Genomic DNA, 26,239 nt, shown 5'->3' with positions numbered 1-26,239 from the left:
TTAGGATTAGAAATAATTTAGGAAAAACGTTGATTGTTGAGGTGGCAACCGCTGTCACTAAAATTGAACAAAAATCCAAAAGATCTCAATAGAGAAACAGAACATTTAAAGAATGAATAATTTATTAGATTCAAACTCAAAGAATGTATCAACTATTACAGGACTACAAAAAGGCCAGTTCAGTAATGTACTCTAGAGCTTTGATGACAGATTAATTTACATATCAACACAGAAGAACAAATAAACCAATTAGCTTGCCCGTCTCAAACTTCTTAGTGTTGTTAAAAAGTTTGAAACCATGTGAAACATCACTATAGCTGTTGTACTTGGTCATCGACTTTAAATTACCAGTGATTGTTAAGTGGTAAATGTCTCATAGATTAAATGCCACAGCAAATGAAGCAGATATAAAACTAACCTATTGATCTTTGTTGCTTATGGAACACCTGCCCTGAATGATTAATATTTACTTTTCAAATAAATAGGCATTCATTCCGCAAAAGGTATAAAAAGTGCTACAACTTACCAACTTTCCTGGTTAAGCTTTCATGATACATAAATTAAATGTCTGTGTGTGCAATCCGGACGGATTTAAGTAATTTGATACAAAGATCAGGGTCGTCTTGGGTGAATTTCAGAATTTAGTGCTTTCATTCTGTTTGTATTTTTAAAAAATCCACAAAAAAAATATACAGCATACCTTATGGCTCAAGGCTGGTCCAAATATATATAAAAATGGAGCTGATGCTCACTAAAAATGTAATCTCTGAACAGACATCATTACACATTAGAGGCATGTTACAGAATGGACACAAACTGGGTACCACTCTCAACTACTTGATCTTTTGGATGTGTAACATATATCCAGACTGTAAACCAAAGTGCATACGGACTTGCAAATCTGAAAGCCAAACCCGCATTAGCTGAGCATGTGGTGAGTCACCGGAGCACAGGTAGATTTTACACTGTTTTGTCAATCATTTGGTGCCAAGGTGGATTAATGACCTAAAAAAGCCCAAGGCCCTGACTGGCTTCTTGTAATCTTGTTTAACCTTGACAAGGCTCCAAGTCCATTAACTGCTGGTTGATGGTTTATTTAAAAAAAGAAATCAAAGCAATTCAGAACAACTTTGGTAACTGTCTGAGGTGTTTTACATCAAGAATGGTACCAACTGAATTCACATTGTCCCTTTGATTTAAGGTCTCAAGCGTGGGAGTTTGCAGATTTTCAGAGATGTGAACGTCTCCTAAATTCTGCCTGCTTGGTTGTTGAGTGAATTCTATTTTCCCAGGTAAAAGTTTGGTTTTGGGCTCTAAATCCTTGTGAATGGGACGTGAATCCTCATTTGACCGATGAAGTACTTTTGGAGGAAAGATTTCATTTGTAATATTTCTTAATACAGGACTGCACAAGTTTGTCAGAGGAGTGCTGGCTGACTCACTGTCATATGATTTTATATTAGCGGGTGATCGTTCACCAGCTCTTTCAGAATGCTCTTTCCAGCCTTTAAAACCTTCTAACGCAGGCTCAGCCTTTGGCTCTGACACATTTTCATTCTTACCAACACTGATCCTGCTGTTTTGAACCTGCAGATCCTCCTCGTCGTCACTGCTCTCATTGCTTTGAATGAGTCCATATCTCTTCATATACTTCTTTGTTGCAAAGGACATATTGTTTGGCGAAATTAAGCTAAGGCCCACCATGCTCTTGTCCATATTTGTATGCAAGAGGTTTTGCAAGGATGAATCTACAGGGCTTGTTTGGCTTGAGTGATTAAGGGAAAGTTGAGAGAGCTGATTTTCACTCAGATACTTGAGCGCTATCGCATTTGCTTCCATGCTTAGATCAACTACATTTGGAGTTAAGCCGCTCATACCCACATTAGCGAATGACATGTAATTAAGTCCAGGGATCACTGCTTCAGGATTTATGCAGGCTAATATGCTAGAAACACAAGGCACAATGTTAGCATTACTGTCCTTTTATATTGTGACGCGAGTACATATTTCATTATGATTTCAGATCAGCAAATAGTGAAGGCAATGTGGATTTCCCCACTCCTCCAAATTTACAGTTTCTACATCAGACTATTCCTCAATATACATACTTTGCATAATAGGCAAGTAGGTATTGCTAGGTAGAAAAGGAATTAAAGTACTCCCTGAATAATCTAAAATCGACCACCACATCTGTGAAGGGGCAGGCCCAGGCAGCCTTTGGGCTTTGCAGTTTTAAACCAATAGCTCAAACATTTGCCCAGAAACCAGAGCAGCATTGGCTACCTTTTCCTCCTACCCTTTCATGTGGTTATCTAGATCATTTTTATCCAGATGAAAGATAGCCCTGCTGGACAAATACTGTACTTTGCCAATGCATGCAAATTCCAGGAACGCAATAGGGATCTTGCCAACATATCCATTTCCACAAGCCAAAAAAAGGGAAAAACCTTGCTAAAGATTTTTTTTAGTTACTCAGATGGACAGTTTTTTTAAAGAGATCCGTTTCAACATTGACTTTTCTTGATTTACTTAATTTTTCCAATCAATGCCTCAGGGCACTTCCCCCACACATACTGAGAATGTCTGTCTATCTGGAGAATTGCTTGAAGGAGACTGGCACTTGCAAACTAGTGAATCTGCTACACACCATGTATTCCCAATGAGTAAGTCTATAGTTCCAGTAACAAGAGATTTACAGTGTCTATGTACCCAAGTAATGAACACAAGAGCTATGAAGCCTCATACAGACATTCAGTTTCTCCTAGGAGAAACCATGGGTGTAAAGATGTCCAGGCTCTCTCCCAGAGTAAAAATAGCCATCCCAGGAAAAAAAAAAATAACCTGGGAACAACCAGAGTGAAATCATTCCCAGGAGATTTTCTCTTGGAAGAGTGAATGTCTGTACATGTTGTGGCTTTTCTCAGAAGACAACATAGTCCTCCAGCATAGTCCTTCTCTAATGCAGCAAGGGCACTTCACTGGCATGACAAATGTACATAAAGCTGGCTTTGACGCACCTGGGTTAGCTGTTTAGTTCTCTCTTCATCTTGCCCCCCACTTTTGGACCTGTTTGCCCTCAGCCTAGACTCAGAGGCTGCATCTTTCCTCACTGTCTCTACTCCCTCCATACGTCTATGCTTTCCATGTCACTTTATAGATTAGCTGGGACAGCAAACAGACGTGCCACGAGGGCAAAACCAGTTCATGTCAAGCTAAAGTCTGATAACAGCTGAATTTATCCCCCGGAAATCCTGAACAACAGCAGGACTTCAAAAAATAGCCACACACAATTAAGTGGTACTTGGCTTTACCTTAATGAAAACAAATTTGTGGCAATTTTTATATTCTAGACCGAAATATAAAGAGCAGTAAATATCACTCTTTAGAAGACTAATGAAGGCTCTTCCTTGTGACAGCATCAAGGCTGAAGGATGCCTGGAAGTGCTATATGAATCGGTTCTAGTAGTTATGGAGTCAACCTGTACCCATAGATATTTGGATGGAGTCAAGACTTTGCAGTGGAATTCTCTAAGAAAATTTTTTAGTAGCCTCTAACAGAAACCAAACTAAAAGGTTAGACTAAATTTGAGCTCCCTGGATTTTGTCCCTTCTGCCTCAGTCTTTGCCCTTTGGGTCCTATCTGAAAACAAGGACTAACAAAGGCCAAAGTGTTACCTGGCATTCTCCACTTTGTGCATCCTTTTCTTCATTTTGTCAGGTGACTCAATGTTCACTCCAAGAGTCCTTAATTGCTTAAGGGTTGCACTAACCACACTGTCTTTATCTGCCAGACCTGGGTCAGGTTCTGAATTCCTTTTCTTTGAGCCATTATTATTTTGTGATATGGTACTATTGCTGCTGACCATCTCCTCTTTCACAGAGGGGTGTTTGCTTTCTTCAGAGGAAGACTGTAAGAAACGATTGACTTGACCCTATATAGGGAAAAGGGAAAAAGACATTTAAATGAAATGTGCATAAATTAATAGGGTTCCTGGGTAATTGCATCCATATCCCACAAAATACAACACAACTAGATCTGCAAATAAGTTGTTCTGACAAAAGAAGCCAAATTAGACTGCTTTTAGATAGATTTCATTCATGTATATTAATGTAAACATGCAGCACTCCATTGTGTGACAATGGAAAACATTAATATTATTTAAGACTGGAAATTAAAAAGGCTTATACAAAAAAATTGGTAGATTTATAAACAACTGCTATTCTTAAAAAATGTTAATCTGTTTCAGTCAAAGAAGAAATGGTTTGATGGTAAAGAACAGAAGCAGTTTGCAGGGAAATACTAATCTGTGAATAGCTTAATAGCACAACTATTACTATTAAGAACATCATTTATTAAAACTGTATACAAAACCAAACCATTTGTGTCCAGAAGAGACTGAAAGGCAAAAAGACTATATAGGCCTTAAAAAAAAACTCCAAAAAAACAAATGACAAGCTTGACTCAATCAATGGACAGTACAGAAAACAGAGGAAAAAAAAAGAAATGGATGTGACACTGCATATAGTCTGACCATGCAAAAGCCTGAAGTTTTGACTGCGTAGAGCTCACAGCAGTTCTGACAATGATTATTCTTCTTCTGGAAGTTTTAAAATAAAGTATGAAAAGGCTTGTTTTTGTTTTTTTACCAATATATCCTGGTAAAACTTCTGATCCTCTGAAGGGTGACTAGGCAGTGATGGGACAGCTGGCAGCTCCTGTTCATTTGTTACCACCACGTGGTTATTAGCTCCCTCTGTTGGTCCCGTCTGTAAACACATGCTAACACTTTCTCCCAACAAGGAACGTGGAGCTGATGCTGGGGAAACTGGCTCATTCCTGAGAGAGAAAGAGCATGCAGTTACTTATCATGAGTTAATACTGACATTCTTGCTTTCTATTTAAAAGTGATGCAGTTATTAGCGCTTTGCCATTTAATGAAAGCAGTATGAACAGGACATGCTATTTTTTTGTTGAACTCTTGTTTTGGGGGGAGGAATCTTACCATCACCTTTCAAGTACTCTGGATATTAAGATTCTGAAAAATCAGGAGCGACTGCAGAAAACGTTCAGGGTCACAAATACAGTTGGAGAGTGGAAACATGACTTACAGTGAAAGATCAAAGAGGCTGCATGAGGTTTATCTAAAATATCAAGTGGTAACTTGATAATGGTAGGAAAATAATTCATGGGGGGGGGGGGGGGAGATCTGTGTAGGAAGGGGACTTTAATCTAGCAAGAGGCAGGCATTATGCCAAACAAATTCATATTAAGAAAGTACAATTTTTAAACCATAAATAATGAATTAGCCACTGGAAAAGCAAACTAAGAAAAAATGGTGGGTTCTCCAACCTTTCAGGTTGCCTTTCTAGAAAACATGTTTAGTCACTAGAGTCTAGGGATTAGGGTTACAAACGAGATCAGACTAGCTGATCTCACAGTGCTGTCTGGCCCTAAAATGTATTTCATGTCCTGCAAATGTCCTCAAAATTCAACACTGTATTGCTCCATCAAAGCCTTCGAGGAGGGCTGTCCAGTTAGTGGTCCACAGCAGCATACAACCCAAGAGAAGTTGAACTGCAGCCTGTGGGGCTTGTTGGAATATCCTTACCTACTGCCAAATTTGATGTCTTCAGTTGCCACTGGCAACTCAGATCAGCAGCAGGGGAAAAAAGGAAGGGGGGGGATGGGAGGGGTTAACAGCTGCATTAACCCTATGGGTTCTGGAGCCATTGCAACAGTGTCTCTGGCAGCCATGATGCCGAGCCACCTCCTCTCCACCGGGGGGTAGGGTAGGTTGTCTGACCCATGGGGCCAAACTGATCAGACAGCTTTGCCTTAGAGAGGAGTATATTATCTCTCTCTCTCTCAGACACATACACACTTCAAAGTAACCAAAACATTTAATAACTTTCTACTGGAAACTAACACAAATAATTGGCGCTGCTATTTACATTTTAAGAAGAACCCATTTTGTTTCATGCACAACGCAATGCCATGCATTTAACCAGTTTCTACAATAAAAGAAAACAAAGTCCAAATTGAAGTATTTTACAGTTACTGACATGAACAAGAAGTTCTAAGAATTAGATTTCAAGCCTCTGCAACAGAAATGCAGCTAGGCTAGTGAGCCATCCCAAGGCATGTGGGAACCCCTGTATCAGATTGTTATCTGTGCCTGTAACAGCTGAGGGCAGAATCTGGGATGACCCCCACCATCATCCTAAAACAAACATGAGTGATAATGGAAATATCGGAACCCAACCAATCAATTGCATGTGCTGAAAGAGATAAGATTTAAATCATGCACTGTGCCAGATAGTCAATGCAGGTTATCAATTACTGTTCCAGTAGCAATTATTCTTCATTCCCAGCAAGCAACACAAACAAGCAAATCCCACTGCTATCCAGTATTCATTCTATAAGAATAAAAGTCCCAGAGACATTCCACAGGCGTATAAAGGCAAGTTAAGAGTTCCCTCTAAAGCTATACACAAAAAAGAGGCTGATTTAAGGTCATTATCCACATTCACTAAATTGGCAAGTGGATATTGCTTCCCTAATTTGGGGGTCCCAAAATAGTTTTTATCTGTAGATTTCTTTAACTTTATCAGCTTAAAGATGAGCTGCATAATTCTGAAAGAAAGGTTGTTGCTTCTACATGACAAGTAGTGAAAAAGTCCACAAACAAGACATTTTTAAATATTTACCGGAGTACTGCTGGATTAGTTCCTTCTACCACATGGATACTCTCTACAAAACTGGGTATGTCAACAGCCTTTAATGAGGAGGCAATGCTTGTATTACTTGTATCTTGCTCAGTGTTAATTGAAATGCTCATATCTTCCTTAGAAATTTCAGTAGCATCTTTTTTGACTTGAGACACGGAGTCGTCTCGTCTTTCACATGGTGCATTCCAAAATAAACTAGCACCTAGCAGGGGAAAACGTATGTAGTTACCGATCTGAACAGCCAGAAAGTCATTCATTTTCCAATATTTTGCTCTTTTTAACACAGAGGAATTAAAAGAAATAAAACTATACAAGAAATAAAACTAATTTAGTCAGTGTGACGAAATCATCAGCAAAGCTAACCACACTTTATCATGCATCAGCAGATACATGACGAACAGATCCAAGGAGGTGATACTTCCCCTCTATGCGGCATTGGTCAGACCGCAGTTGGAGTACTGCGTCCAGTTTTGGGCGCCATACTTCAAGAAGGAAGTTGATAGCCTCGAGAGGGTCCAGAGGAGGCCACTCGTATGGTTAGGGGCTTACAGGACAAGCCCTATGAGGAGAGACTGAGGGACCTGGATGTCTTCAGCCTCCGCAAGAGGAGGCCGAGAGGTGATCTTGTGGCCATCTACAAATTCATTAGGGGAACGCAGCAAGGGATCGGAGATGCTCTGTTCACCAGGGCACCTCTTGGGGTAACAAGGAACAATGGTCATAAACTGACAGAGAGCAGATTTAGGCTAGATATCAGGAAAAACTTCTTCACGGTAAGGGTGGCCAAAATTTGGAATGGGCTTCCAAGGGAGGTGGTGCTCTCCCCTCCCTTGGGGGTCTTTAAGAGAAGGCTGGATAGGCATCTGGCTGGGGTCATCTGACCCCAGCACTCCTTCCTGCCCAGGGCAGGGGGTCGGGCTCGATGATCTGTTGAGGTCCCTTCCGACCCTAGCATCTATGAATCTATAAACAGATTGGGGGTTTGTTTTTTTAACAATTTTAAGTCTAAATTGCAGTTTGGAATAAATCCGAGAAAGCTGTCAAAACTAACCTACTATATCAGATATTTAAACTGCATTTTATTTACCAAAAGAAATAGATGTATATACGTCAGTAATTATATTATCCAACTAAGTCATCTGAGGTTAAAAACAGGGAAATAGCCAGAGTCAGACTCTCCCCTCCCTATCAGCCACAAGCTTTCAAGTGGTCATGAGAAGAAGGTACATAAATGGAACAATGTCAGGCCAAGTCAGATTTGTCCCAACTGAGGGACAGGAAACAATATAATTGGACAAATATTAATCATTATAAAATACTACTACTTTTGGAAAAAATATTATTGGGAAAATAGAGAAGTTGTCAATGATACATTTTAGATATTCTCAATGCTGCATGGTGTACTATTCCTTCTAAAAATCAAGAGTATGCACATTTAGAGAAAGGATCCAACATTACTGTAACTGAATCTGGGATTATATACAGGACTTCAATGAAAACATTGAAAGGGTAAATTCCAGTATAATCAGGCATGGTTTTCACCTCCTAGAAGTCAAGAAAAGCTCTAGTCTTCCCTTGCAAACCAAAAAACAGGCCCGATTTTGAGGTACTTAACTCTGATTGTCTTTTGAAGAGAATGCATTCAACACTTTTGAAATCAAGCCCAAGAAAAATCCTAGCAACATAACAAGGTTCATAACATGTTACTGCAAAAGAATAAGGAAGTGCTACCTGTGCTCACAGCAATGCTCACACTTTTTCTCATTTGTAAATTTGGGGATGACTGTGTTTCCATGGTGACAAATTCCACTTGCTTCTCAGACTGCAGGGTATTATTAGCTGTAACAGTTTTAGCGGAGCAGGGCTGAAGAGTCTGTGCTTCCAACAAACGCTGGATCTGTTAACAGAAGTGAGGATATTAGGTGACACTAAGTTGCTACATTTGTCTTTCATCCCTAAAGATCTGGATTCAAATCCTGATTACGCTGTAATGGAAAAATTTCATTGGAGGATTGTAGTTTCCAGTGCTTAGTATGACTTTTAGTGTCTATTTTAAGCTTGGAAAAGCAGATGAATAAAAGGTCAGGGTGATGTACAATAGTAAAATTACACAGAGAATTTGTATAAAGCTTATTTGAAGCAACTACAGTGAGTGGCTTTCATATAAGGCTCATTTGCAATCTTTGGGAGCTTAGCTTTGCAACCAAAACAAAGCTCTTTAAAATTTGGAGTAAGGATTTTTGTTACACAAAGGTCTACCTTATATACATATACCAAAAATCCCTACTCCAAATTTTAAAGAACCTTGTTTTTTTATAAAGGGTCCCAGAGCAAAAGAGTATTTCATATGGTCCTTAATTACATGATCAAGGCATTTGCAAAAGGAGCAGAATTCAGGTTTCACAAACAACTAAAAACTCTAGCTTTTTAAAATTTTTTTGTTATAATTTTGATTGTCAAAAATAAATAAATTAAATAAAATAGAAGAAAATGTAGCTTCCAATTTCTGTATAAAAAGGGTAATTCTGTTACATGGAACTATACCATGCCCTCCACTCTCATCATCATCATCAGAGTTTAAACCAGGGGCAGGTAATTATTTTGGGCAGAGGGCTGCTTACTGAGTTTTGGCAAGCCATCAAGGGACACATGACAGGCAGCCAGAGGCAGGTAAATACTAATTTTCTACATTTTTGCGGGGCCCTGTGGGCCACACAGAATGGCCTGGCAGGCTGCATTTTGCCCCTGGTTTAAGCCCTAAAGCTCTAGAAATGACTTGCATCTCTTGAACTGCAGAACCATGTTAGCTGATGTGGGGGAAGTCTGTTATCTGAAGGAAGAAGGAGAAAGGTCACTGGTACGAAGCACCAGGTCTTACATAGCTAAAGTGGAGGATGAGGGGAGGGAAAAGAAAAAAAAAAAAAAAAAAAAAAAAAAAGGAGAAAGCCCAGCTTTATCTACCCCTTTTCCTTTGATGCTCCGTGAGCATCCTGACTCTTTGTAAGATTTATTTTCCGTTACAATTTTGGCAGATGTCAAAGTTCTCCAGAAACATGCAATCAATGCAAAGACCATGGCAACATGTTCAAAAACAAGATAGCCAAATTTGAACAAAATTCAGTGGACAAACAAAAGGTGCATTTTAGCCGCAGTACTTGTTGCTTTTCAACAGCCTTTGGCAAATAATGGATATTTCTGCTTGCTTAGAAAGGTCACCAATATGTTATAATCCATAAAATAGATTAATTATTGGAGAGGGCAGGCAATAAAGGAAAGAATAATTTATTAGAATGCAATCTGCTTTAGCTTCGTAGACATTTATTATAATTCCAAAGTTAATGGATTCTTAGACTATGCAGTGAGCTGTCTTATCCATCTAGAAAATCCATTCATCTGCAAAACAAAAAAATCTGCTGAAAAGAATGAATAACGGCCTGTTACCTGATTGCAAATGTAATGATCAGGGGGGGAAAAAAAAAACCTTATCTTTAATTTTAGTAGAGACCAGTGGCGTTGCGTGTAACGTAACTCGGTCCCAATTCGATATGACCCTTCCCTACCACACATACACGCACTGAAGAAGAGAGACACAGTTGCAACTAATTTCTGTTCATCAGTGTTACTGCCAGGAAGTATTTACTAGATGAGGGAAAAAGAAGAATATCCTAAACAAACCTGAGCTTGGAGTAATTTTAGTTGTCTATCTTGCTCTGCAAGAATCCTATAGGCATCAGGAGACAGTCCCATCATTCCATGATCTGATCCTACTACAGGGGCAGGAATATGGGTGCATGGTGAATGTGCAGCACAAGACTGTGGACTGCAAGGGCTTGAACATGAAGGAAGTCTCACTCCAGGCGATAAGCTGTTATCATGTGGAGAACAAGCCCCCATTTTCCCATACCCTAGGGATATTGGGCTATTTATGGTACATACTGGACTACAGCAAATGTTTGGACAAGTGAAATTTTGTTGGAAAATTGCTTGAGTACTTGTCTCTTGAGGGACATCAGACTGGGTTTCTAGTGCATGACTGGGGCCTATTTTACTGATTCCTTGCCAAGCCTTTGTTGGACAGTACTGGATGTGTCCATGAAGCTGACAACAGCTGCATATGTTGGCTGGATAACAAGATGGCACCTGAGGAACTGGCACTTGTAGATCTGTCGGTCTTCTTGAGTTCTGGGGTGAAAAACCAAAGTTGTATTGGAAAGGCTGTAAGGCAGCAAGTGGCTGCTTAGAATTGGATGTTGAGGGTCTCCTTACTGAAGGTTCCCCTTTTCTTTGTGTGGCTCCATCAAGATTTGATGCAAGTCTCTCAGATGGCACCCTGGGCTGATGTACAGATGTATCAGGAGAAGGCCCACTGCCTGGTGTTGAAGAAGAGGAAGAAGATCCAGATTTTTTTCTTGTTTGAGGTCCACCTTTCCAACAGTTCAGCTGTTGTAGAGAAGTCTGCTTTCCTCTGCAAGATTTCGAAGTTGAAATTTTCGGGTTTAGCTGGTTGGGTAATAGTTTTAAAGACGGATTGCCAGACGGGGTGCTGAAGTTTGGCTTATCATTACCAGAGCAATGGTTTTGGTTGGACAAAGGTCCTGCCGAACAGTTCTTTTTCACAGAAGGATGCACTAGTGGTGGTAGATTTTTGGCATTCATATTTTCCACAGGTTTAGACATAGGTGCTGACTCTATGAAGCTGCCAAAGACAAGGGATAGTTCAGGAACTGAAGGACGAATACTAGTAACCTAGAAAGGAGAGTTACACGAATTAATTGAAATGTGCTTAAGACTTTTCATTTAATCTTATTTCTTTGAAAATGTAGATTTCTTCTTGGAAGAAACGTGCAACAGAATCCAAAGCTGCTGGGTACAAAAGTTGATAAAACCTAACACCTGGAGTTGCTGGTAGTGAGCACACACGAACACAATTCAGCACTGTAGAATTCAAAGATGGGAAAATAATGCGTACTGCTTTGTTAAGAGGAGAAATTAATTTCACCCTGCCTTACAGGGCATGACATTCAAGTCTCCCAACTCAAGGCACTATTCTGGGGCAGGAAGTAGCATATTCCTGTCTACTTGCTGTGAAGCACACCCTTCCTTTACACCATCCCCAATCCAACGAGCTACTTGTCCCTAGACCGGGCTTCAGTCTTTATGTCTGCAATGACTTGATATTTATGGATAACTTTTGAATAGTCTTTAGATAAATAAATTACAACTATTCAAACCATTTAGACTAGAATAGAATATGGTTTAAAGAAATAACTAATTACAATGATTAAATGTCCATAGGCCTAGGGATAAAATGGGTGGTCCTGTAATTAGGGAAGGACCAGTGGAACCTACATTTCTTTCAACTCAAAAGGTCCAGTTCAGTCAGTTTGTTACCTCTCCCTCACTTAAACAAAAAGCCACTGCTACTCCACAGCAGTAAGATCTGCGTGGCTTTATTCTTCATGTTACAATATAGTGCAAAGTTTCACAACAGAATCTGTAGTTTCATTTGGGATTTTAGAATTTTCTAAAAGAAAAGTCTATTTTCCCAGGAACAGATGGACTGACTAGACTAGGAAACAACACTACCAGGTCCGTGTCAGACAAATGAGTCTCTACAACTCCCCTGCCTCCCAATTAGTGGTGAAGGTCAATGTCTCTCAAAGCTCTCAGGATCCCTGACAGGCTTTACAGAAGAGTTATTAGTTACCTGCTGACTCACTGGGTGGGGGCTTGGAATTGGTCTTGGAGATAAGTCTTCATCTTCCACACCAGAGTCATGATCACTCACTGACAATTTGTTAGGGGAGGAGCCTTGCAGAGGACTGAAAAAAATAAAAAGCTGTTGTGAAATTGTTTGCCACAGCAATCAATGTGAAAGCAAGAGTGAGTGCATGCTTACGATGATAGCTATTTCTCACATATTAACAATGAAGAAACCTGTGGGACATGAGTACCAGTTCTGGAAGAACCAACTGGTAAGCCTGTCCTTACTACTCTGGTAGTGTCAAGTGGCAAACAAAATGTTAAAGGACCACAAAAAGCATAAAGATAAATGGACTGATTAATAGTGTCCACCCATTCCAAAAGTGTATAATAAAAAAAAATAAACTAAGGTATTTTAGAAGACATTCTAAGCTGATTGACAAGGTTTCCTTTTAACATCTTGAAGTGAGAGAAGAGTAGAAGTAACATACCTATCATAGCTTTAAAACAAACGCCATCTTATTTCAACATACAAGCCTTAGGACAAGGTGGATTTATGAAGCCTAGGCTTCCCACTGTGCTCATATCACAGCTGATATACTGGAAGGCAAGGACGTTTTCTTTTCGTTTTAAAGCAAAGGACTCCTGGACAGTGTCATATGGAGTACTAGAGTCAGAAACAGATATTCAGAAAGATTCATTTAGGTGGACGAAAACCTTTAACGATCATCGTATCTAGTACAGAAATCCCCAGAAGTTCCTCGAGAAATATGTTCAGCTTGTGGACTTACATCACTTGAAGAACAAGAAAGATGCATGGACTCTTATTCCTAGCTTAGAAATACTAGAATGGGACCATCACTATCAGTCTACAACCTGAAATGCCACACAAACCAGCTGAAGAACCTAATCCAGCAACAAGTGTTGGGGTGGGAGGGTAAGATTTTGCGTATGTATGAAAATGACATTTGAAAGATTCACCTTCTAACAGAAAGAGTCTTGGAAACTTTACTGAAGAACTCAGTTTCTGCATTCTGTTTTTCCGCATTCAGTTCAAACAGGATAGGATGCTTGTCTGAAGGTTCAATGTTCTGAAATGAAATGAAATGAGTTGCATTTGTGAAATTGAGGGAAAAAAAAAAAAAGTCAGTGGTGCCTAACCTGCAGGTCTAGAAAGCTATACTGCAGTACCAAAGGACAATGGTTTTTAAGAAAGTTTGTATTAGAGTGCCAACTGAAGAGATGCTTCCTTCCTCTGATTTTCAACTGAAGTGCTGGAATCCATTCACTGCTACAAGGAGCACAGCTGCCCTAACCACTGATGTCCCATTGCTTCTCTCAAACTAACAAATCTAGTGCAATCTATAAACAAAGAGAGGCTGCTGGCTTTGTTGGTGAAGCTGCTCAGCAGTTCCCTGCCTGGAAGCCTTCCCTGTAGATAGATTTACAGGAGCATAGGGGCCTTAAGCAGAGCAGAATAGCTTGCCAAAAGAAATAATTAGAGCTTTCACTAGAACTCCTTGGTCTTCCTGAAATGATTTGTTTGGCCTATGGGCTGGAAAGACTGGCTTCAACAGATACAAATATGAGATAATTACATAAAAACTGTAAATTTAAAACACAGCAAGAGATCCACGGACCAGTCACTGTTCCTGTCCTTTCTCCTCTGTGTTTGTAGTAATTAACACTTCTTTATCTGCACCTCTTCACAGAAGCACGCACGACTCAAAATTATTCTTCCACCTGCTTAGTTCACCCAACATGGAACAGTCAAACCAAACAAATTTAGAAATACGAACAATACTTATACCAAAAATGTGACTGCGCAATGTACATCAAAAAGTTAGATTTGCCATGCGGTAAAAAATATTCGTTATACCCTGAGAAAGTAACAGTTTGATTTAGAAGACTTCGCTGGGTTTATGCCTCTTAAATTAGTAAATTAGATTTATTGCAGTGATTACTCTAATTTGCAGAGCAACACCATTTTCCAGACAGCTGTTTCTGTGCAAGACAGTAATAATTTCTATGATTCAATTATGCTACAGTTCAGTTTTTATTTACCAACCTACTACTGCAACTGAAGTTTTGAAGATGCATTAGCAGAGGCTTCCTCAGTCTGATGAAGGGTTTTTTAAACCCAAGAGCTTGCTAAGAATTTTTTTCCCCCCAACTATTTAAGTTGGTCTAATAAGATATCAGATTCACTCAGAGAACTGTGTCTGCCTTAAGCAATCAAGCCACTTACTCTGAAGAGGTGTACTGTTTCTTTGCTTGTTAGCAGCTGGAACCCTAGTTCAGTCTGTCCACTGTAAGGAAGACACTCGTAGAACTCTGGTTCCTTATGTGTCAGAGAATAGAGTGTGATAAGGAAACTCCCAGACTCTGAAAACACTCTAGATAAGAGAAGAGGAAAAAAATTGAAACCAAGTTTCAGACTCAAGAAAAATCCATTTTGTCACCTAACCTGCCTGTTGTTAAAGACCTCCCAGCTTACCAAATCACCCTCCCCCTCAAAACAAAAAACACACACACACACAAAAACAGGACATCACTCGTACTTTGAGACAAATTGGCCTTCTGTATGGAACTACATACAAGTCAGGTGGCCCCTCCATTGTTGTTGTGGATGGAAAGAAGAGTGTCACAACAAAATATGGGCTTAAAACAAAAACAACCAAACAAACAAAAAACACACAACCCAAAACAAAACATACAAAACCCCCCCAAAAACATAACAAACCCTCGAATACTTGGCAGCTTAAAAGATTCCTAGAGCACCTCATTCATGTTCCAGACATGATGAACCTGTTTCATACTGAAGTCTAATATTATACATTAACAAATCACTAAAGCAGTCCTATAACAGATTATGTCTGTTTTAAAATGTACAGTATTTCAGTTGCTTCTACATTTTCAATAGTGTTCCTTCAGGATTAAGATACTGAATGTTTCAAGAGGATCATTGTTTAAAAAGTTATTATGCTAAAAATGTTTTCTGCTTCTGGAAAAGAGTAGATGAGAGGCCAATTAAAAATCCTAAATTGAACAAAAAAAAAAAAAAAAAGATCAAGAAAAAGGAATAGGGCATGGTAAAGAAAGTATCATTTGTGGTAGCTGTTTTTAAAATACTAGCTAAAGAATCTCTGAAACAGACTGGTTACATCCTTAAAATGTGAAGGAAATAAGAAGACAAGCAAAAGGGGTAGTCAAAACTTTGCAGTGACTAACATAGCAAAATGTATCCCTTCCAACCTAAGTTTATGGGGCTTGCCTACATAGGAAGGCAATTCAGATCGAAGCAGATAGGACTAGCTACGTCACTTGACTCCCCATGGGAGTGCTCTTATGCCAAATAACCTTAATCTGTTTCCAAGAGTAGAATCAATAGGGGCTGAAGTTAATGAGAACCTGGCATTCTATTTACCTAGGAATGTTCAAAATCTTATTAGGCACCAATCTGCATCATTCAAAGGTCTGTAGATATCTACAGTCTGGCCCATGGTGATGAGAAATGGTCAATATCACTACAGTTAATACCTACATTCAAGAAAACAATTTAAAAGGCAAAACATGCTTGAATAGACTTTCACTTAAGTATCTGGCACATTTAAGATTAGTTTAGTTATTGCCTAACTTCAGAATGCTGTTTTGGGGGCATTTAATTGAGTTCCAGTTTCCATTCAAATATAGGTTTGCACAAATTAAAATGTTATTCGCTATTTCCTAACAAATGCATGCTAAAACTTAAAACGGCTAAATGTAAAGCTAGGTAAATCACTTATATGCATACAAATATAGCATATCCAGTTGTTAGCAAGAAGTGACACCAAATTTAATATAAAGGCTATATTTAATTTTAAAATCAACATTCTTGAATGGTTACACTAGTTAATAAGAACAAATTTCCCATGGAAAAGAAACACAAATAAAAAAAAGATTAAAGTCCAGTTGTTTAAACTGGGGTTTCTTGCTTGCTACTTTAAATCAGTATTCAAAGTAAATCCAGCCCGAAAGATTAATATTTCGTCCCTATCCTTTTCTGATCACTACTGGGGCGCTTATCCGATTGCTTAACATTAGTCTTCAGAAACATTAATACTTTAAATACAAATGAATACTTTAAATTAAAAATTTAAAGATTTTACGGCCAGAGGAGACCATTAGTCTGGTCTCACCTCCTGTATGGCACTTAGAACCATAGAATTCATACTGTTCTCTGTACTGAGTTACCCAAGGTGGACAAGCATTTATTAGTGTCAAAGTGAGAAAAAAAGTGTAAGTTTTCTATGCTGTCGTTCATATGTTGTAGGTCAAGCTATCCTTTACTTCTCTGTAGAAGTACTTGCCTTTCTTGAATTGAAGAACTAAACAAATATCGCAGGCAATAGGCCCAGACCTGTGGACTGTAGACATGGGTGATGCCACTCAGCCAACTAAAGGGAAGGGAAGAAAGATTTTGCCATTAAAAACTGTGTTCTTCATGACATGCTTATCAGAATATTCCATTAAGTGTAACCAACACCAGGCAAAGAAGTTATGTAAAACAAAACAAATACCTACACTCCGACTAATGGCAAAGAATAAGCTTTGGGATCAGATTCCAACACCAGAAGCAATTTTCGGGTTTGGTCCATTGTAAGGTATCTGAAATAAAATAAGGTCAACTGTTTCTTTTTTCCAAAGTCAAGTACAATGCTTGCAAGTAAATTCCATGTTAAAATTACACTTTCAGAAGATAACGTAGGAAAGTTTTGGGTGGCAATGCTTTCTTCGGACTCGCTTCTTGGACAAAACAGATACTCTTGAACTCTGGTATGGGACAGAAAAGCTTCCCCACCACTTGGCTGCTGAGCACAGGGGAAGCCCCTGCAGGCAAAGCCCCAGGCCGACAGGCCAGATCAAATGGTTCCGCAAATTCGATTCAGCCCATGGACCATAGGTTGCCAACCCCTGCTCCAAGCTATTACTGAAGCAAACATCGGCTAAATAAGTTTGTGGCTTCAACAAACAAGGAAAATAGCATCTTAAGAGCAATGTGGTATATATGCACAGAATATTAAACTGATTACGGCTGACCCTGTGTGGCTGTGACAGGTGGCTGACTGGTTATCTCCCAAAACACAGCTGAAAATACAAGGTAGTATAGAATAAAGATATATTAAAGTAAAGTAAAGTACTTTGTTAACATACAGGAATGGAGAGGTATTTTTTCAAGCTCTTACAAATAGCAAGTTATTTCCCCAATCAAAAAAAGGAACAAGAACTCATTATACAAATTTAAGAGGAGAGAAACTGTACAACGTGTAGCTGATCAGACACCTAAAATTTTGAATGGAGGTGCGGATCCCTTTGAATTGTAAGTGTGGGTATTCACATACTTTTGATTTATCATAGTCATCTTTCGTGGACCCCTTAGACATTGGTCTGCGGAACCCTGGGGGGTACACAGACTCAGGTCCAAAGCCACTAGATTAGACATATGGTTGACTGTACTTGATCAGCATCCCATGTTAAAAAAACTGCATTTTGTTCTGGGATATTTAACTATTTGAAACTCTGCCATAACACAATGCTCATCACTACTTCCACTTATGAAGTGCATTAGTCAGAATTAAGCTTTTTTAAAGGCATCTTTCAAAAGCATTTGTAGGCAATGTTTATAAGAAGGATATTTCAAAGCAAATTCTTAAGATTTTTACTGCAGGAGCTTCCACTAATTTCATGTGTATAATTTTCTAGAAGACAATACACTGACTAGTATTAATTCTGTTATTTTCTCTATTCCTACATAGAGCTACAAGCTTTAACTGAAGTCCAAAGCAAAAACTCCTAGTAAAAAGACAAATTATGCAGGATCAATTCTCCTGCTCTTGGCTCTTTGAGCAGTAGTGTTTTATGTTTACCATGTTAAGCTACTGTGAAATAGATGTGCCGTCTTGCTAGGAAGGAGAAAAAAAAAACAACGCACTGTATATTTTACCAACACTCCACTGCGGGGAGAGGATCTTCCCTCATTGTGCTATCGTGGTGGAATATGCAACTAACAAGCAGTTCAAGCTCACAAGTTAACATTAAACTTCACTTACCCACACTTGTAAGTCCCCTGAACTTGTGCAATATTCATGTGGCTGCTCAAGTTTCTTGCCAGGGCTGTAGGGATGATTGGGACAGGTTTCACAGGAGTATATTCTAAGGTATTAGCTATACTAATGGCTGCCCAGTGAAAGTCAAAATGTAGGTTGTCCATGTTCTCAACAGAAGCAATATGAGTTCTAACAGTAAGCAGTTTGGAAAGATCCAAAGAGTCTCTACTGCACAGATTCTGCCCCAGACCCTGTGAGAGAGAGGAAAAAAGTGTTTAAAAAGGTGAGATAAATATATGATGCGATGTATATAAAATATTACAGTTGTGTGTAGGGGCTTAAGTCATTGATCAGGCACCATAAAAAAAGAAAAAGAATCAAATTCAACCTCAAAAACTAATAACTATATTAAACAGAATGAAAAGTAATATAAAATGTTTCCAGAATGGATAAAGCTAGATATCCCTTAAGCATTAGTTTATAAAAACTATTGTAGGTTATACTGGGAGTATAGGAAAGTGTCCAGTTTCCCTCTGACACACTAACTAATAAATACAAATCCATATATAGGCAGACAGGAGATCTAAGAACTAACCCAAACATTTCCATCCCAAAAATAGCCACAGGGAAGTAAAGATGTGCCAAATATATAATAAAATGCACCTAAATAATTTGTGACCTTTATATGTTACAGAACAGCAATAAAAAGAGGCTGCAAGGGTTTTTTTGCTTTGCTGAAAACTTTTAAGGAAAGTTGATATTCAGGTGTTAGTGGTGATAATTAATGATGTTATGAGGTTTTAGGGAAAAGTGCCCTATAAACTGAAACAGTAATTCACAAGAGAGATTTTGGAGCACAGCAAGCTTTCTTCATATTAGCCCAACGTTCAGAAAATGACAGACGTAAACAACAGTGGACTTCATGCTGAACTGGTCCCTGATACTCTGCCAATAGAAGGAGCTTATTGGGAAGATCATGCAGACCAAAATGCTCATTTCACACAGGACAAACAGTAATTTTTCAGTCACTGTTGTGTGTGTTGGATTTAAACTCATGGTTAGGAAGCAAAAATACTATGTACTTTATAGTCATGTCTCCATGTCAATTTACTATTTAAGCGATGGAAAGATGCCAGGGCTCGTTCACCTTAAAAGCCGAGCTCAGGTCCTCAGAACTGTGCACTATAATATCTCCTGAAGAATATCCCCAAGCATTAACTGTACAAGGAATCAAGAAGTCTCCAGGAAGAGGTGCAGTTGGGACTTTCTCTAAGCCACCAGTTACTTCTCGACCAGGATCAAATCGGTCTATTGTCAATGACACACCTTCACCATCTGAAAATGAAGAAAAATTATGACAAAAAGTTGAGAAGTAGTGCACTGCCTATTTCATACGGAAAAAACCCCTCTAATAAAGTTCATTTACAGAAGCTTGCTCAGTCACCTAAAGCAACAAGAAGTTAGCCAGTTACACTCTTACTTCAGCGGTTCCCAAACTGACAGATTGTGCATCACCGATTTAAAATGACACAACATTAAGTACCACCAGCAAATTTTTGTCATATAAAGTAACTATAATAAATCTGTTCATGTGTACCACTGACAGCTTGTCTGCGTACCACTGGTGGTACGTGTACCACAGATGGGGAACCGCTCCTCTATTTAATGAGATATTTCTGTTGTTAAATAGTTACCTTCATCCACTGCAAGAGTTCCAAGCAAAAAACAGGAAAATAACTTTTTTTCACTTTGTTTAGCATGGCGGTAGGCAAGACGCAGTGTCTTCTCCATCATTAATAATCTAGGGTTTCTGAAGAAGAGAATGATTTATGTAGGTCAGGTCACGTAAACAACATTTTAGATCCCACTAGAAATTTAAAAGATCTTCTATTCTAAATGAGCTATTCAAGAAACAAGTATTAGACTACAGAGAAAACCAAACAAGTGCAGCAACAACGCAAAGCCATAAACAATAGACAGGAAAACTTCAGTGCCATTGTACAAGGACTCTGGTCACCAGTGGTCAAAATAAATGAATTCTGTGCAATTGGAACATGTCTAGTGAAGGGGGGCAAAGCTACTACGAGGCTTTCAGTTCCCCTTATCATCTTCTACAGGGAATAGCTAGAAGAGAGCCTTGTTTAGCCAAGAGTTAAGAGGGGCCAAGTAGGCACAGGTTTGTTCTCTACAAACACAAAAGAGTAACACCAAGATGAGTGAGGAACTATTTAATTTAAAAGACAATGTTGGCAAAAAACCCCCAAAGGGTACAAATTGGGCATGAGTAAGTCTAGCTGAAAATTAGAAAGGAGATTTATGACAAAATTAGGGTTTTGGAAGAGCCTTCTAGATGGACAGTGGAGAAAAGAAAGATGGAACTTAATCAGTTTGTCATTTGTAACCCCTTGTATAACACTGGGGTTGCCTACAATAGCAGGAAACAGGACTCTGACCTAAGATGCATCATCCATCTAGGATCCCAAAGTGTTACTCCTCTGAACAGGAAAAGATGCAGATACCATGGTCATACAAAATAAATGTGGGACCTAAGACATTTTAAACTTCAGATGACTCTGGAAGTAGTCTACCAAATATGCAAAACAAAGAATCTAGAAGTGGAAGGATTGTAGATGGAAGTTGTTGTCTGTGTGAATTTTTTTAAAGCAAGCCCAAAGTGTGCCTGCTCAAGGTTAGGTAAGAATCTCAGAGCTGAATATTAATGAATAGCGATGCTAAAATTGTTATTTAGTAAATGTTTAGATCCTGTGAGAACAGTTATCCAATGCTAATCTGTTTAACTGAGGTTGCCAAACAATTCATGCAACGCTTTTTCAGCATGGTTCTTATCAGCAGGTATGTCAAGACAGAAGACTGCTAAGCCAGAAAAAACAAAAGGCACATTTGTACCTTACAGTTTCTTTCTACCTCTTCCCTGAATGGGCAGGTTATAATTGATGGGAGCACCTCAACCCCATTAACTGTGGTTTTCTACATGGACAAGAGACCTGAGAATACTTCAGACGGAAGGGGCTAGATATTTATACTGTAGTCATGGCAAGATACTTGTGAGGTAATGGTTGCTGTAAACAGACCTTCTGTATAGTCCCACCCTGAACTGCAGCAGAGTCATAGCAGACAGTAGCTTCTGCAGGTTTGGGGTATAGGAAAGTCAGATTCTTTTGTGTATGTGGAGGCATAAAAGATGACAAGGTCACCTAGAAGGTTAATCTTCACACAACTTCGCAATAAAATTTTACACAAGGCAAGTTTTGGTGAGCTAGTTCCAGAAGGGTCTATTACCAGGGTGAGAGTAATACATTAATCTCTGGGAGGAATTTGACAGAGGTGCGCTCTGTACACACTTGCAATAACCTTCTTGTTTAAAATTCTCCATCTCAAACAAAGGTGGGTCTTACTTATACCTGTAAAAACTGAGATGCGATCCAATAACATCTCCTATGGGTGTTGGATCCCAAAGTGCACACTTGGATGGAGGAAAGGCAAGTGGTACCATTCTGCTTGAAACAATCCTGCAAAAGAAAAAGAAGTCAGAAACATATTAAACATAATCTGTGTAGCTACCTTGTTACTCTGTTTTGATTGGGGGACCAGAAGACAAACTAAGGAAAAAAACCAGAGGTTTGGGATTTTTCAGAAAGTCAAGATAACTTCAGCAGAAGTTTTTTCCTTGGAAACAGATAAGGACAGCAAGACGTACATTTTGGCCATTTTAGAAGGCTTATTGCTACAGCTCCTTTGTACACTTTTAGTATGAGTACCAAGATAATACTTAGATAAAGCTAAAAAATATAGCATTATGTAAAACAAGGGCAAGGGGGAGTGGAGAGAAGTATGAGGAATGGAAAATGAGCAGTTACAAGTCTTCTCACTTAACTGGGAGCATTTATTTATTTATTTTTTAAATAAAGAGAAACTTGCAAGGTCAGCTTCCAATTTCTTCAGCAGTATTAAAGCCAGGATTTGCTCCATTAAAAAGGAGTATACTTTGAATACTATGTAAAGAAACAATTAAGTCAAATAGCATACAAAACACAGGAACAGCATATTGCTACAACTACAGCCTGTCACTGCAACCATAGCCTTAAACTGGATTTGTGACATTAACCTGTAATCATTTAAATTTCTGTACACTGTGGGCATGTCTACACAGGACGCTTACTGAACACGACCGTAATAACACTGCACAGTAGCATGGAGGTTAAAAACTGTGCTAATAGCCTACTGCGTAGTGTTATTAGGCTAATGTGCAGTAAGCATCACTAAATAACCATGCGCTGGCGCTACTGTGAAGTAACTCTACTTACTGCGCATTTAGTTAGTACTTCATTAAGCAAGTACTAAACTAAATGCACAGTAACTAAGGCACATTAGTGAATGTGCAGACATGCTCAGTATCTATCAATTCTACTTTAAGAGCTCACCAAGCTACATACAAGCCAATGCTTGTTAATTTAGCATATTTTATTTTTATGTATAAGCAAAATACTAGGTATACTTAGTGATCAGAACCATAAGGTCAGCATCCTATCACAAACGTTTCAAGGAAAATTGTTTTGTTTGTTTGCGTATTTCCCCTTAATAAAAAAATATACATGTGAATCTCCCAAACATAAAATGGGTCAAGTTATTTTCTCTACAGCTTTTTTCTGAACTCCTAGTTCTCTTGTAAAAGAGACTTCTCTGTCCTGAGGCCCTGCCCCATTTGTCTCCTTTATCTTTTGGAGCTGGCTATGTTGGTAAAGGCTCTCAGAAAAAAAAAGTACAGCCAGGTAAATCAGATTCCTAGTTTAAGATCTTAAAAGAAAGAAGCACAAATGTACAGTTTTTCAAAGCCACAAAACGGTATGCACATCTTCCCACAAAATTGTTGCTTTAAACTGAAGCTTTGGTTTAAGTACTGTTTTCTCTATGCTGTTTACCACTAAGTACTATCACTCAGCTACTCAGAATCAGAAGCAACTAGCACAGAACACCCAACTCTCAGAAGCTGCCTCAACATCTAGATAGCTAAAAGCATACTTGATTAATCTACCATTCTAGTTTAAGTGAAATATATATTAAAAAGTCAGAGTTCAAGTAAAGAGCAAGTTAGATTCTTTCAGCTGTAACAGAGTATTAGTAAGTTAAATAAGACAATATAATATGCCTGCTATTAAAAAAGCCATCTATGTCCCGTTACAAAAAAACAAAACAAAACACACCAAAAAACAAAAACACAACAGTTATACTTAACATTAAACTTACAAGTAGTCCAACTTAATTGAACAAGACTATTCACCTGCTTAAAGTTAAGCCCATCGATACACCTTTGCAGAAATCTGCAATTTTCTGCGGTCCAGAATCTGGACAGTATCTTGAATCAGGCTTTTCTGGCAACTAAGAAACTGAGAAACAGTTTGAACACACCATCAATAAACACATTATTTGGTAAGTTTAAGTGTGTCAACACTGTTCAACAGGCAGGCAAGGTCCTTTGCATAAATGTGGTATCTTTTATTAGCCCAACTAAATAGTTTGAAAAATTGTTCTTTGCAAGCTTTTGGATACAAACACCCTTCTTCAGGCACTGGGAGAGTCTGCAGTTATGTGCTCTCCTGGATGGGACAGAAGCCAGTATCAATATTGTTCAAGACACACTATTAAGACATTGCCTGCCCCAGCATTATATATCAAGGGAAACAAAAACTGACTATTAATCATTCTCTATATTTTGTTAACTTACAAGCACAGGAAAGGTTTGTTTCTTCCCAAATGAAAATAATAATCAAGTGAGTAAGAAATTAAATGATAGGAATGGAAAAATCAGCCATGCCCACGAAAGGTACTGGTTTCGCACATCTGAGAGGCAGAAGTCCAACAGTCACCACAGAGGAGGGACAGCTACTGCCAAGGGTGGCCACTCTCAAATGAGCAACTAGAAAAAACTAGAAAAGTTTTTTCTTTGTAGGAGCCCTCTAAATTTGAAAATTATCTACATTAGTGACGGCCAAACTTTTTGACAAGCGTTCCCCAAATCAGCCCTCCCTGTACGCCACCTGATCCTCATGCCCTGCCCAATCTACTGCTCTTTTCTACTCCCTACCTGACCTCCTGCTCCGCCGTATGCTTCTTGCCCTCTCTCTTGTGCTGCCGGCCTCCTCCCTGATCCGCCAAGTGCCACACAGAGGCTCCCTGCGTGGTGGCACTAGAGCCACAGGTCGGCTCCCCCTAATTTACAGCGTCGTTCCCGTCTCCATTTGTTCACATCCCCTCAACCCTCCATGCCTCTTAGCAGGCACCAAAAGCTCTCTCCACCTGTTTGTCAAGCCACGATTGCCTCTGTATTGCCCACCTGGCTACTTCCACAGCACTCATAAGCCATAGCACTGGGTTTTTGGGTGTAGCCGTGTTGATCTAAGGACATAAGCAGGCAAAGTTCTTTGAAGGATGCGAGATCTTTTATTAGACCACCAATAAAAGATATCACATCTACCCATAAGCCATGCTACACATTTAAGAAGTTAGCCTCAATCCTTATGGATCCCGCTGGATCCCGCCGTGACCCTTTCCACCGCATACATGCCTCTCTGCATTTCCCAATGCTCAGCCCGCATCTCGGCTATTCAAAAAGGGGAGAACCCAATTCTCCAATTTGGCATCGGGTTAATGAAAAAGTGAAGGTCTGACAAAATCGCAGAGGATCAGACAGCGCGGACTGGAGACCGTTACAGGAGGCGGAAGAGAGAAAGGAGACTTCGCTCCAAGTCACAAATACTGGACGAGAACAGACCCCGCTGCTTGGATGGATGTTTAACGTGGAGGGATGAAAAAAAAAAAAATCACTTAAATCAGAATAAGAAAAAACAACAAAAAACCCTGCTTGGAGTAAACATTTAGAATTAACCCTTTGTACACTCGCATCACCCAATCTTTGCCCCTTGATTCAAACCCCCAAAATAAATTATCGTGTAACGAGGATGATCTTCGAGACCAAAAGCAGCCTTTCAAGCCTATCCAGACGCGATTTAGCACGCGAGGACTTCGACGAGGACCTCCGGGAGCGACTCCCGCACGACTCATCCGCCGGCAGAGCGCCTCCCGACCGGCCCGAGGCCTGCGCCGCGTCCGGATCCGCGTCCGCGCTCTCGGCAACGGGAGGGGGGGGAAAAAACCACCCGTTTCCCGACAACGGCGGGGTTAGAAACACGGCTACCTCGGATCCACCGGGTTTCCTGGGCCTGCGCGAGCCGCCTCCATGACCGTGGGCCGCCGGAGGCGCAGCGCTTCTTCCTAGGAGGGGAATTGAGACGGAAAGGAGTCGGTATTAAAAAGAAAAGCACGGAAACACGAATCCAACGGCAGAAATTAACCGCGACGGGTCGGCTGTTGCGTCGATGATGAGAATTTAACGTTGATTTAAATTAATTAATTAAAAATTAAATTAAAATTAATTAAAGTCCAGGCCAGACATGGGTCCTGCCCACCCCCCTCCTCCTCCTCCCCATCATGCATATGGGCCTTAAATTTGTCCCCCCAGGTCCCCAAATTGCCCCCCCCCAATTTAGGGACGTGCCCGCACATGAGAGCCCCGGGGGGCTGGGAAGGGGAGCCCGGGCCCTCACCGTGCCCCGAGGGGAAGACCGCAGCCTCCAAAGGCCCCCGACTCGCCGCGTCCCGCCCTGCCGCCCGCCCCGCTCTCTCCACCAATCAGGAGCCCGCTC

The 26,239-nt window shown here is 39.7% G+C and overlaps 1 protein-coding gene across 3 annotated transcripts; it reads right to left on the bottom strand.

Moving 5' to 3' along the window:
- STIL (STIL, centriolar assembly protein) lies at nt 1–26,239 on the bottom strand. 3 transcript variants are annotated; one of them, XM_025206339.1, is made up of 18 exons: nt 26,141–26,201; nt 25,732–25,808; nt 23,818–23,923; nt 21,941–22,048; nt 20,213–20,328; nt 19,666–19,853; nt 18,522–18,769; nt 16,996–17,079; nt 16,782–16,868; nt 14,681–14,828; nt 13,414–13,523; nt 12,437–12,551; nt 10,405–11,475; nt 8,461–8,626; nt 6,709–6,931; nt 4,648–4,837; nt 3,676–3,932; nt 1–1,945 (listed from the first exon to the last, which is right to left on the bottom strand). In XM_025206339.1, exons 3-18 carry the CDS (start codon nt 23,835–23,837, stop codon nt 1,120–1,122), a joined length of 3,957 nt encoding a protein of 1,318 aa, XP_025062124.1. In that variant the 5' UTR covers nt 23,838–23,923; nt 25,732–25,808; nt 26,141–26,201; the 3' UTR covers nt 1–1,119. The 3 variants fall into 3 exon arrangements, with proteins under 3 accessions (XP_025062124.1, XP_006015811.1, XP_006015812.1); XM_006015749.2 differs by lacking the exon at nt 23,818–23,923 and having other exon boundaries at nt 26,141–26,239; XM_006015750.2 differs by lacking the exons at nt 23,818–23,923; nt 26,141–26,201 and adding an exon at nt 26,098–26,127.

Source organism: Alligator sinensis, unplaced genomic scaffold, assembly GCF_000455745.1.
Source record: "Alligator sinensis unplaced genomic scaffold, ASM45574v1 scaffold781_1, whole genome shotgun sequence".
NCBI lineage: Eukaryota > Metazoa > Chordata > Crocodylia > Alligatoridae > Alligator > Alligator sinensis.
Note: the sequence above shows the minus strand (reverse complement) of the source record. Positions and strands in the feature narration are given on the sequence as shown.